The 12500-nt window shown below is 45.1% G+C and overlaps 1 protein-coding gene across 1 annotated transcript in view; it reads right to left on the bottom strand.

Moving 5' to 3' along the window:
- The window catches only part of LOC310869524 (solute carrier family 45 member 4-like), a 56805-nt gene that overhangs the window by 11285 nt on the left and 33020 nt on the right, over nucleotides 1–12500 (bottom strand). Inside the window, exons 4-9 of the mRNA XM_083780303.1 lie at nucleotides 8046–8234; nucleotides 4927–5106; nucleotides 2557–2756; nucleotides 1883–2066; nucleotides 1033–1500; nucleotides 381–634 (exon numbers count right to left, since the gene is read on the bottom strand). Of these exons, the coding sequence (XP_083636429.1) occupies nucleotides 381–634; nucleotides 1033–1500; nucleotides 1883–2066; nucleotides 2557–2756; nucleotides 4927–5106; nucleotides 8046–8234 (1475 nt within the window). The remainder of the gene's footprint in view (nucleotides 1–380; nucleotides 635–1032; nucleotides 1501–1882; nucleotides 2067–2556; nucleotides 2757–4926; nucleotides 5107–8045; nucleotides 8235–12500) is intronic.

Raw genomic sequence — 12500 nt, 5'->3', positions numbered from 1 at the left:
AGACAGAGAGAGAGAGAGAGAGAGAGAGAGAGAGAGACATAGGAGAAAGAGAGAAAGAAAGCAGGGCAAAGTGTTAAAATACTAAGTCTAGTGTTTATCCTTTCTGTTCAAGTCTCTAACCTCTCCCACCTCCCTGTACTCCACCCATCCATCCATCTACTATAACAATCCATCAATTTCTTCCCATCCATCCATCAATCCCTCCATTTATCCATTCATCACCCCTCCCTCATCCATCTACTGCAGTGGTTTTCAACCTTTTTCATATCAAGGCCTATTATTTATTCAGCTTTTGAGCCAAGTACCACCATTTGATGAGATTTAGCCTCTCAGACCCAAAACGAAAGAATATTTTGTCATGGTTAACATTGATCCATTACCTCTCCCTCTTCACTCTCGGTGTCTCCACTGGAGTTGGTGTTCCCGCTCTGATGTCGGTTCCTCTGTCGTCTCTTCCTGTGCCTGGTCTCCACCTCGTACAGGTCGTTCATGCTGCGCGACGACTTGATGAGCAGGGCGGCGTTGGCCCGGCGGTAGCGGTAGCGGTGGCTCCCCACGCGCCCGTAGTACGAGAACGTGCACGACGGCTGCCGGTAGAACGTGTGCCGACGGCGAGACTGGCCGGTGCTGGCAGCTGTAGAGAGAAAGACACAGAGAGAATGATTTAACCGGATTAACCCCAGATAGAGAGCAAGTCATTATTGTTCATCTTCTTTGACTTTGAGTCATTAAATGGTAATTAAGGTGAAGGCTTTGAATAAAATCTCTGCCACAGACTTCACACTTCACACTTCTACCATAAGACACGGTCTGTCACACACTGAAAATAGCCAATCTAATGTGTCTATTAACGTGTCATAAACGTGAAGATTTGCTATTTTAGCTAATTTTGGAGAGAATAATTGCAACGCCAGGTTGAAAGTGGTTATTAGCAATCACCTATCTATTCTGATTCATTTGTTGCAATGCACAAGTTAATAAGAATACAAGACAAAATATACGATATGAATATGACTATGCCTCAGATCTCACCTTTGACCATTCCAACACGGTGGGCCTGTCCTTTCTCACTCAGCTCGTTAACGCGAGTTCTGTTAGCGTTAGCTACGTTAGCTAACAGTCGGCCATTTGGCGTCTGTGGCTCGTTAGGGTGGTTGCTCAGCAACGCCTCCTGTCCTTCGTCTTCGTCCATTTCCTGCAGGAAGGCGGAGACGCGGGAGATGCGCGGGCCGGCGGGCTGCGAGGGTGCCAGGTGGTTGTTGCTGTGGGGCCGAAGCAGGTCTTGGCTTCCCGCGCTGCTGCTGCGTCTGAGGTTGGACAGCCGGGGTGGGGAAGAGCTGCGATTGGAGGTGAAAAAGGAAGCAGTTCTGGGTGGCGAGCCGTGGTAGGACGAAAGGTGGTCGGCAAAGATGGACGGCTCGATATGGCGAAGAAACAAAGCATCATGGTCCAGGTGGTCGAGAGTAGCATCCGTCATGGCCAGGACACTGTCACTTTTACCTAGGAAGAACAACAAACAAACAGTTGGATCAATTCCTTTATCGTCCTGAGGATCTTAGTCTATGGCGTCATCTTAGTTACTTCCTTGGCCTACTCGCGAGTCGCAACATGCACAATAAATTAAGACACTGAATGGGTCCAGTGGTTTGCTACATTAGCTTTGTTAACGCTCTCTCTCTCACACACACACAGGCACGCATGCACACACGCACAGACCCTCTTCTCATCACCTCGCCTCTGAAAAGTCAACCCGTAATAAATGATAAACGGACAGAAATAAAGAAGGATTGTGTCAGAAAGAGAAACATGAAGGGAGACAGAAAACAAGTGAATGAAAGAAAATGAATGAAATAAATGTTTTCTTTGGACTCTCCAAACTTACTCCTAACAAGCTCCACCTCCAGGAAGTCCATGTCACCGCGCTCTGATTGGTCATCTCCGTAGGGGTCAAAGAAGTCATAGCTGTCATTCATCTCATCTTCTCCAATGATCTCCAGTTGGGGGGCCGTACCCAGGAGGGCCCTGCCATTGGCCGAAGGGTGTGGGTGGGCGGGCTCCAGACTCTCCTTCATCGTAGAGCAGATTAATTTTAATGGGCAAATTATTATAATTCAAGCTGCCAAATGAAAACCAGTTTGACCCTATGCTGATATGATGGATATGAATGATGCACAACTTACAAACTTAACAGTTTGTTTGAAAAAGAGTTATCTGAAAATATGTTGTTCCAGGGACCCCCCAGAAGCAAATATTTGAGTAAAAAATGTTTGCTGTGAAATACATAAAAAGATTTCAAAAATAGCAGATCTATACAAGCACGTAGCGCGGCACTTGCTGCTATTTTTCAACAGCTAAAGTACAAAATCAAGCGTAGCGATAGTTCATTGAGGCACGGAAGGCAGAAGGTTATGTATATATAGTAATTCATTCTGCTTCTTTAAATCAGCTCGACATGAAATATGGAGCACCATTGATACAGAAACATTTCAGGAAACTGGCAGAATTTAGAAGACATGTTCTTAAATTTCGACGTCAGGTCTAAATGGGTTATTGTACCTGGTCCATGCGTTCCATGCGGTCGTGCAGCGGTGAGTACTGCTGCTCCTCGATGCTGAAGAGATGCAGCGCCACAGAGATGGTGAAGAGGATGGCGGCGAAGAAGAACAAGATCTGCTCCTGAGACTTAAACGCCAGACCCAGGAAGGTGTGTGTCCAGTCTAGACCCCCCAGAGCATAGCCCACTGCACCTCCAAGACCTGCACACACACACACACACACACACACACACACACACACACACACACACACACACACACACACACACACACACACACACACGGGAAGTGGGGATGAAAGAGTCATGATTAGTCTAGTCGTCTAGATCATCACATGTATGTGCACACCTACCCATGTGCATAAGCCTATGCACGTGCATACAGTACACACAGCATGTACAAATAATGATCCTCCGTCAAGTGTGATGTTCACGGAAATGAAGTACCTGATGGTCTGAATGAGACCAGTCTGTGCATGCGGACATGGAGACAGTGTGTTCGCGTGTGTGTGTGTGTGTGTGTGTGCGCGTGGCCGCACACGTGCGTGGGTTCTGTGTTGTATTCCATGTGTTCTATGCAATATGTCACTGTATGTTTGTACTGTGTCAACAGTGACTATAAAAATGAATATATGCCCTTTGTTAACAGGCCTTCAACAGGAAAGTGTTAATGATGAACTTGGTGGTAATATACTGTATGTACACTACAGTACAGTATGTTTCAATTTTTCTTTTTTTAACTTAACATTTATTCATAGTATGTTTCAATTTCAATACTGTGGGGTGATATGATAATGCAATATTCACATTATACATGGTGTGTATGTATTTGTGTAAATACTGTTTATTGTCAACAGATTATACACCACTATATTGCTTAATCACTATCTGCATGAACTGCTTTAAGAATGATGAAACGTGGTGACACACTATGATATCTGGAAGCGTCACACTGACCACTTACTGGACACCTGTGTCTCTGTTTTAGATAAAGATGAGAAGATGCTCTCATGGGATTAAAACACCTTGTGATTGGTAAGTAAAGATAGATTTGATTCTGTCTGCCTGCCTGGATGGGGAAAGACAATGGGTATATTAAGCTGCCTGAAACTGAATGAGGCCGTCATCTACTTACTAATATCTAGCCGCAGCGCTTGCTAGATATTAGACCTATAACTAATATATAATAATAATAATATATTGTTGTAAAATGTACATGCAGAGTGAACATGCAGATTGCTGGTTGGTCTGTCATCTTTGCTGAAAATGCTAATTTCCTCAAGGAACACCACCGCAATATCAACAAGTTATGAACATAGTTTTTACATAGATTACTTGACACTAGACAGTAGCTGTTGTATGAGGTTTTTAACGCACAATGGACTCCACGTGCCTTTTACTGGTATTGGTATTGCTGACAATAAAGTTGAACCTTGATGAATATATAGTATGAGTGAACGTTACAGTTATTCATTATACGTAGACATGTGAATGTTCTGTAGTGTCCATTGTCCCAGTAGTCAATCAGGAGTCAGTCATCCAAAAGAACGGACTGTGCCAGAGACAGAACGAGGGTCAGAAGTTCAGAACAGAACAGCCAGTTTTCATAATGAAGGTCAGGCTGTGGAGCCTGATGGCTACAGGCACAAAGGACTGTCCATGTCTCTGTGTGTCCTAATGCACTGTGGATCTCCTAATGCAGCACGGAGGATGTGAATCAGCCACACAATTATGACATAACCGCCTAATCACAATTATTTTTGATGCCCAGCTTTGTGTGTGTGTGTGTGTGTGTGTGTGTGTGTGTGTGTGTGTGTGTGTGAATTTTGAAGATGATTTGATTGGCTGAGCACCCTATAGCCATGATTTCATTGGCATTGAGCAAAGTACATATTGAGGATAAAAAGTGAGGTCAGAAAAGTGAGGACGCCAATTGTGATCGGCCGGAATGACAGAAAAGTGAGGACGCCAAATGTGAGTGGCCGGAATGTGATGATGTATCATGATAAAGAGCGCCCCTCACCTCACACAAGTGTGATTTCCATGTTGAAAAATGCTCATATTATTTACAAAAATGTTCAAAAATAATGGAAATAGCAGATCTACAAGCTCAAAACGCGTCACAATGTCATGCTTTATAGATCGGCTATTTCCACTATTCATGTTTTTTTTTTTAAATAGAATAAAGTTACTACATTATGTAAGTTATTTGTCATATCTGCCCTGTGCACCTTCTGTTTACCAAGTCTAAAAGCCAAACAGATCTTTTTAATTCATAGTGCGGTGTTCAACGACACAATTGTGTGTGTGTGTGTGTGTGTGTGTGTGTGTGTGTGCGTGTGTGTGCATGTCCGTGCGTGTGAGATGTGTACCTGCTGAAGCAGCATGGATGTTGAGCGCCATGTCTTGTTCCTCCGTGTCGGCGACATCCAGCAGGTACGCCCTGATTGGTCCCTCCGTGGCGTCGGCGCAGAAATCCAAAACCACCACCCCCAGGACGGTAAGAACGATCCCTATTGGCTGACTCCCCTGCTCGTCACCCAGGGCCAGGCCTTAACAGGTAAGGGAGGGAGAAATAGAAGATTATCTGTAAAATGTGTGTTTCGTCACATGTTAAAGGAGACAGGAGAGAGGAACAACCTTGACGTTCACTGTCCAGAGGAACCCTTTCAATCATTTTCACAGATTTCTTTAATTCACAGAATCTTTATGCAGTATTTAATGCATTTATTTTGTGTCTGCAGCTAAAATGTTTAAATATCCTGTATAACAAAAAGTAACAAAAAGATGTCTTTAAAATAAAACCGCAGCAACATGAATGCAACAAAATAACACATTTCCATTGTATAAGCAGCTGTGATGTTAGGTTTGAGTCTCAGGGAAATTCTATGAGTCCTAATAAAAAAATATATATACAGTACAGCAACATTGTCTGCCTTTCATTGTTTTCATGGAGAAAAACTCAACCTTTCAAGTATATTCAAGGAACAAAATGTACTTATGTCACTGCTATGCTCTAACTGCTAGCCCCGAATTTTGTTTTTAATTCATGAAAATGTGTGCTTTTTTGGGAACCAGTGCACTACTGTACACAGTATTGCCTACTGTACCTCCAACAAGCTACCTGAAAACACACCTGGCATTCCTACTTGTGTGGAAACATGTTCCCAAGATATAGGGCTATACTCCCGAGGTCTCGATATGAATACTGTACACATCACGTATTCATCGCTCAACGTAGTGACAAACCATTGTTGCACAGCGCAAGCCTTTGGAAATAATGTTTTTCAGAGCTCAGCAGCAGTGAAATAATGAAATAATGTTTTTCAGAGCGCAGCAGCAGTGCCATTGTCGCATTGTGTCTGCAAGCCCATTGCCCTCTCTGGGAAACTCACCTTACTCCCACAGAATGGCACGCATCATGATTATTGTGGGTGCGTGTGTGTGTGTGCGCGAGCATGTGTTTGTGTGTGTGTGTGTGGATGGGTGGGGTGGACTGGACACATATGAGAGGCTGTCTGACGTAGCATGACTTTACCAACTCACAGGAACTCTATTTATGCGTTTGAAACAAAAACTGTTCATAGTAAACGTTCTGTGTGTGTGTGTGTGTCTGTGGGACAATGGATCGGCGGCACCAGTCACTAGCCCGGCAGACAGACGGGAAGTGAATTGTGATTGGTGGAGAAGGGGGGGGGCACAAACAGGAAGCATTTCCCTGTGAACTGCCGGCTCCCGTGTTCCCATGTCAACAAACACACACAGGTTACTACAGCGTTCCCATGCCCCCCACACTCACACACTCTCTTTCACTTGTTTTCCTTATTTCCTCTTTCTCATTCACACAGATACAGGTCAGTGCTGCGTTCCCATATTAGCCCCACTGGCGCGGTGTACGACTGTACACACACACACACACGCACACGCACACGCGCACACACACACACACACACACACACACACACGCACGCACGCAACCCTAACAAGATCCGAGTGCCACCTCCCCAGAGAAAGTGTGCTGAGCTGCTTTCCCAAGCGGTTGCTTGGGAATCGAAAGGTTCCCGGTTCGATCCAGGCTCCTGCGTTACTGTCGAAGTGTCCTTGAGCAAGACACTGAAACCCCTAACTGCTCTCGATATGAGCAGGTTAGTGCCGGCCCTTGCATGTGTGAATGTGTGTGTGTGTGTGTGTGTGTGTGTGTGTGTGTGTGTGTGTGAATGTTATGCACATTGTAAAAAGAAATCGCTTTGGATTAAATGTGCCATTTACCATTTAAAGGAAGGATTTTATTTTGTAGACATCACAAAGGGCACCAGTAATGTTTTCATGCTTTCTCATTTCTGAAAGGTTACATACATTACTGCATGTGTGTATGTATGTATTATGGTTAACGTGGCAGTGTATTACTGTACTGTTTGTGCGTTCATGTACAGTATATTAAAGGGGTTAATGGGTAATGTGTTTAACGAGGGTCTTTGGGTCAGAGGTGACGAGGAGCCCTCTTCAATGCTTCGGAGGCTGTCTTCGTCATCTGTTGCCATGGAAACGTACTCTAGTCGGGTACAGGCTACAGTCACCGTAGCAACACACACACACATAATGTCACTGTGTGTGCACGACTGCACGTGAGTATTATTCACAGTTAATGTCACAACGTGCAAAATGATGTATAGTTAGTGTGCGTGCGTGCGTGTGTGCGTGCGTGTATGCATGAGTGAGTGTGTGTGTGTGTGTGTGGTGCTAATGACGTGTGTCCGGAACAATGCTTCTATAGATAGACCAGCGATCATTAACTGTGTGAGGTGGTGATCAATACGTTTAATTGCCCTGTGTCATGTGTAATGTTACAGTTACACGTGACCTTGGCATGACATTCTGGTGGTGACGTGATAAGCTGCGGGATTTGATCAGGACGACAACAAATGAGGGCAGGTCAGACTGGGTGTGACACACTGAAAACATTCACACCAGTGCACTGCGTGCAGATGTTTTACAGTTCTTAGAACCAGGAGAGGCTGAGAATGATGCTCCCCCGCTCCTGTGTTATCTCTCATCTTAAACCCAATTTAGTCACGAAAACAGTGTACAGTACACTGACGGAGCATAAATTATTTGGTAGTTTTGAGCTGCTGCGACACTGTGCAGACATTTCTTTTGTTTTTCTTTACTTTCTGAAGTCCTTAGTTTACCTCAATATGCTGTGATTTGTAAAGTGTTTATTGAATCACAATTATTCCTAAAGGGCGGCCATTTTTGGGCTGCCAGATGCCCCTTTCTATGCATTTTGACATTAGAGATGATATTCGTCTGATAATTAGCAACTAGGCCTATATGTGCTTTTTGCACCGTGGTATATATACATATGATCTATTAAAAAAAGTATCCTCTGTTGATCATCAAGGACTTTTAAATCTCCAACTTAATTTAGTTTTCATTCTCTTCTCTCTCCTCTCTGTCTCTCACACTCAGTCAGTCAAACGCAGGCACCCACCGATAAGCGATCCATTGAGAAACAGTGCCACTCCCAGTAGTGTTCCGATGCACAGGGCCAGTATGAAAGGTCTTCTCCTCCCCCATGGCAGAGTGCAGCGGTCACTGGCTGATCCAATGAGAGGCGTGAACATCAAACCCAGTATAGGACTCAGGAACCAGGTCAAACTGTAGTACTGCTCTGGGAGACCTGGCGATGGGGAGAGAGAGAAATAAATAGTTTAGAGCATTTCGGTTTCTCCTGACTGTACAGTGGACATTGACAGAGAAAAGGTGTGTGTGTGTGTGTGTGTGTGTGTGTGTGTATGTGTGTGTGTGTGTGTGTGTGTGTGTGTGTGTGTGTGTGTGTGTGTGTGTGTGTGTGTGTGTGTGTGTGTGTGTGTGTGTGTGTGTGTGTGAAAAATAAAAGGCATGGAGAGGTTAGACATTTGACACAGGTTATCATAGGATTCCAACCTATGACATTGCAAGCAGGTCAGTGCCACATTTGCAGGCTGAACCAGTTGGGACATCTCACACGGTCAAACTTTATCTCTACAGCACCTTTCATACACCAGGGCAACTCAAAGTGCTTCACTGAATAAAAACAACTACAAAACAGAGCACTTTAACAAGAGATACAATCTATCTATAAATGCACCAAGTCTCTGTGTGTACGTATGTGTGTACGAAGTACGTCTATAATCTTGAGAACCGTTCGCCCAATCGACTTCAAATCCGACACATGCGTTCCACACACCCACAGGGAGTATTTGTGCACAAATAGTCCCACCTTTGTGAGAAATAATAAAAGTGAAATTTAAAAACAGCACCACATCAACTAAAGCCCAGGTATACCTAGCTGTTCTCAGCCATCATTGGGCAGCGTAAATATTGTTAAATAATCAAGCGAGAACATCCTGTTCCAGTGTTCAACAGTGGGCAATGTGCATGACAGTGCTTTGAAAGTACACACTGGGTTCCCTTTGGAAATCACAAGGTGGCATTAATAACATTCTGATCCAGAGTGAAATTCACTTGCTGTATTCAAAGTACTCTTTGATGAGTCATGGCCAGTTGCGACATCCAATGAAGATTGTATTTGTATGCGAGACCTGGCTTTTATCAAGTCAAAGAACAGGTTGTCCAGTGTGATTATAATGACTTAGATAATGACTTCATAGTGCCTCACGTCCTGTTCATTTGACTTCAACCCTGCATGTCTGTTTTCGTTTATGAAATCATCAACATTAACTAGAAATACCGCATCGTGGCTTGTGTGCCTCCACACCCACGTCTGTCCACTTCTGAAGGAATTTGATCAATTATTTTTGGGGGTGAAAGTTGAGTAATTTGTGAGGTCACAATGATCTTAACCTTTGACAATTGACCACCACATTCTAATCAGTTAGTAGAGTCCAAGTGAATGTTTGTGCCATTTACGGTTTATTGCAATTCCCTCCAGGTAGAGAGAGAGAAACTGTGTTCATGAGTTATGGGAAGGACTTGAGGTCACATTGACAACACACTCATTTTAATTAGTTCATCCCAGCCAAAAAATATATTAAGCTTGGAGATGGAGTTATTGTTGTTTCTGACCAAGAGCACTTGACCCATGATGACACATAATTGCGTGTGACGCCAGGACCGAGAAGAAGTTTACAAAAGAGTTGAAAGGTTGAAGGTCCAATAAAATGCATACAATAACAGATTAATCACAGAACCTGACTTTCCAGTTTCCACCAATTCCTTTTCATGCTTTTCATTGTTATTCAAGTGTGTGTGTGTGTGTGTGTGTGCGCGCGCGTGTGTGTGTCTTGTCTCCTTTGACTATAGGGCATAAACATTCTGTACGCAGAAAACCAAGCTGTCAATTGGAACTGGAAGATTTTGAGTGGAAATATCACTTTCCTGCAGGAAAAGGGGTTTTCAACTGATTGTGAACGAGGGTCAACCACCCTGACTTAGAATCAACCTGGGGACCACCGTTGTGTTGGGTGGGGCTATGGGCTAAGATTAGTGCTTTTCACTTGCTATCCATCCCATGTGTATACATCCCTCTGTTTCTCAACCAATGGCCCATTGAGTCTTGACTACTAATAATTTCCTAATAATAATGACTGTCACTCAACCAGACAATGCACTTCCAACCCTCTTGAGATTCCAACTCCCCTTTTCTGTTGAATTTCTTGACCTCCAACTTGTCCATAAATACATGGACGGTCATCATAGGTCACCAGGTCATTGAGTTCACTGTTTCTCAACAAGTGGAAAGACATTTTAAAGAAATCAACAACTCCTACACATTACTAAATGAATGGTCAGGGACCACGCGCAATACTTCCACGGACCACCTGTTGAAAACCCCTGGCCTAGAGGGAGGCCAGGGGGGGGGGGGGACATGTAGGTTTTCAATGTGGTCATTCAAATGAGTTCCAGAAAAATTGTGTGTGAGAATGTCACGTAGCAGAAAAGAGTTGTATGTGTCTCGTGCACACCGTGGCGGTTGGTTTAATGCATCCTTTCATTTCCTGAGCGCTAAAGATTTGATTCTAGACGATCAGGCAAGGCAAAAAAGGTCTGCCGGAATCGCTGGATGATAAACCACTCTACTGTGTCCCATCTTTCCAGACACAGGTCCTGTCTTATAGGACAAGCCTGTGGAAAGCACAGCAGAATATGGTAACCTCTGCTCTTGCTAAACAAAATCTACTATTTTATCACACACACAAGCACACATTCTGCACAAACACACACACACTTACGCCGCACACACACACACACACACACACACACACACACACACACACACACACACACACACACACACACACACACACACACACACACACACACACACACACACACACACACACACGTTATCTAACCACTATTAAATGACACACACACGTTATCTAACCACTATTAAATGATATTCAATCACTCAGAAGCTTTTAGTATGTACTGTGGTGTAATCTTATAGGACATACTGTACAGTAAGCCTGCAGTGATTCTGATTCATATACTGTACAGTAAGCCTGCAGTGATTCTGATTCATATACTCTAATCAGGTACCCACCAGCCCACCAGAATGGGCTACACTTCCATCCAGTATTCAAGATGCTGTTCCCTTCTAAATCTGTCTGGGAGTTGGGAGTTCCAGCTGGTGTCTCCACCAGGCCGAAGGTATTGGGAGTTTCAGTTGGTGTCTCCACCAGGCCGAAGGTATGGGAGTTTCAGTTGGTGTCTCCACCAGGCCGAAGGTATGGGAGTTTCAGTTGGTGTCTCCACCAGGCCGAAGGTATGGGAGTTTCAGTTGGTGTCTCCACCAGGCCGAAGGTATGGGAGTTTCAGTTGGTGTCTCCACCAGGCAGAAGGTATGGGAGTTTCAGCTGGTGTCTCCACCAGGCTGAAGGTATGGGAGTTTCAGTTGGTGTCTCCACCAGGACGAAGGTATTGGAGTTTCAGTTGGTGTCTCCACCAGGCTGAAGGTATGGGAGTTTCAGCTGGTGTCTCCACCAGGCCGAAGGTATTGGGAGTTTCAGCTGGTGTCTCCACCAGGCCGAAGGTATTGGGAGTTTCAGCTGGTGTCTCCACCAGGCTGAAGGTATGGGAGTTTCAGTTGGTGTCTCCACCAGGCCGAAGGTATGGGAGTTTCAGCTGGTGTCTCCACCAGGCAGAAGGTATGGGAGTTTCAGTTGGTGTCTCCACCAGGCCGAAGGTATGGGAGTTTCAGCTGGTGTCTCCACCAGGCAGAAGGTATGGGAGTCTCAGCTGGTGTCTCCACCAGGCTGAAGGTATGGGAGTCTCAGCTGGTGTCTCCACCAGGCTGAAGGTATGGGAGTCTCAGCTGGTGTCTCCACCAGGCTGAAGGTATGGGAGTCTCAGCTGGTGTCTCCACCAGGCAGAAGGTATGGGAGTTTCAGTTGGTGTCTCCACCAGGCCGAAGGTATGGGAGTTTCAGTTGGTGTCTCCACCAGGCAGAAGGTATGGGAGTTTCAGTTGGTGTCTCCACCAGGCAGAAGGTATGGGAGTTTCAGTTGGTGTCTCCACCAGGCCGAAGGTATTGGAGTTTCAGTTGGTGTCTCCACCAGGCAGAAGGTATGGGAGTTTCAGTTGGTGTCTCCACCAGGCAGAAGGTATGGGAGTTTCAGTTGGTGTCTCCACCAGGCCGAAGGTATGGGAGTTTCAGTTGGTGTCTCCACCAGGCCGAAGGTATTGGAGTTTCAGTTGGTGTCTCCACCAGGCAGAAGGTATGGGAGTCTCAGCTGGTGTCTCCACCAGGCCGAAGGTATGGGAGTTTCAGCTGGTGTCTCCACCAGGCAGAAGGTATTGGAGGTTCAGTTGGTGTCTCCACCAGGCAGAAGGTATTGGAGGTTCAGTTGGTGTCTCCACCAGGCAGAAGGTATTGGAGGTTCAGTTGGTGTCTCCACCAGGCCGAAGGTATTGGGAGTTTCAGTTGGTGTCTCCACCAGGC

Source organism: Protomyctophum parallelum (genome assembly GCF_964188405.1).
Source record: "Protomyctophum parallelum genome assembly, chromosome: 1".
Taxonomy (NCBI): Eukaryota; Metazoa; Chordata; class Actinopteri; order Myctophiformes; family Myctophidae; genus Protomyctophum; species Protomyctophum parallelum.
The sequence above is the reverse complement of the archived record's forward strand: the minus strand, read 5'-3'. Positions and strand labels throughout refer to the sequence as shown.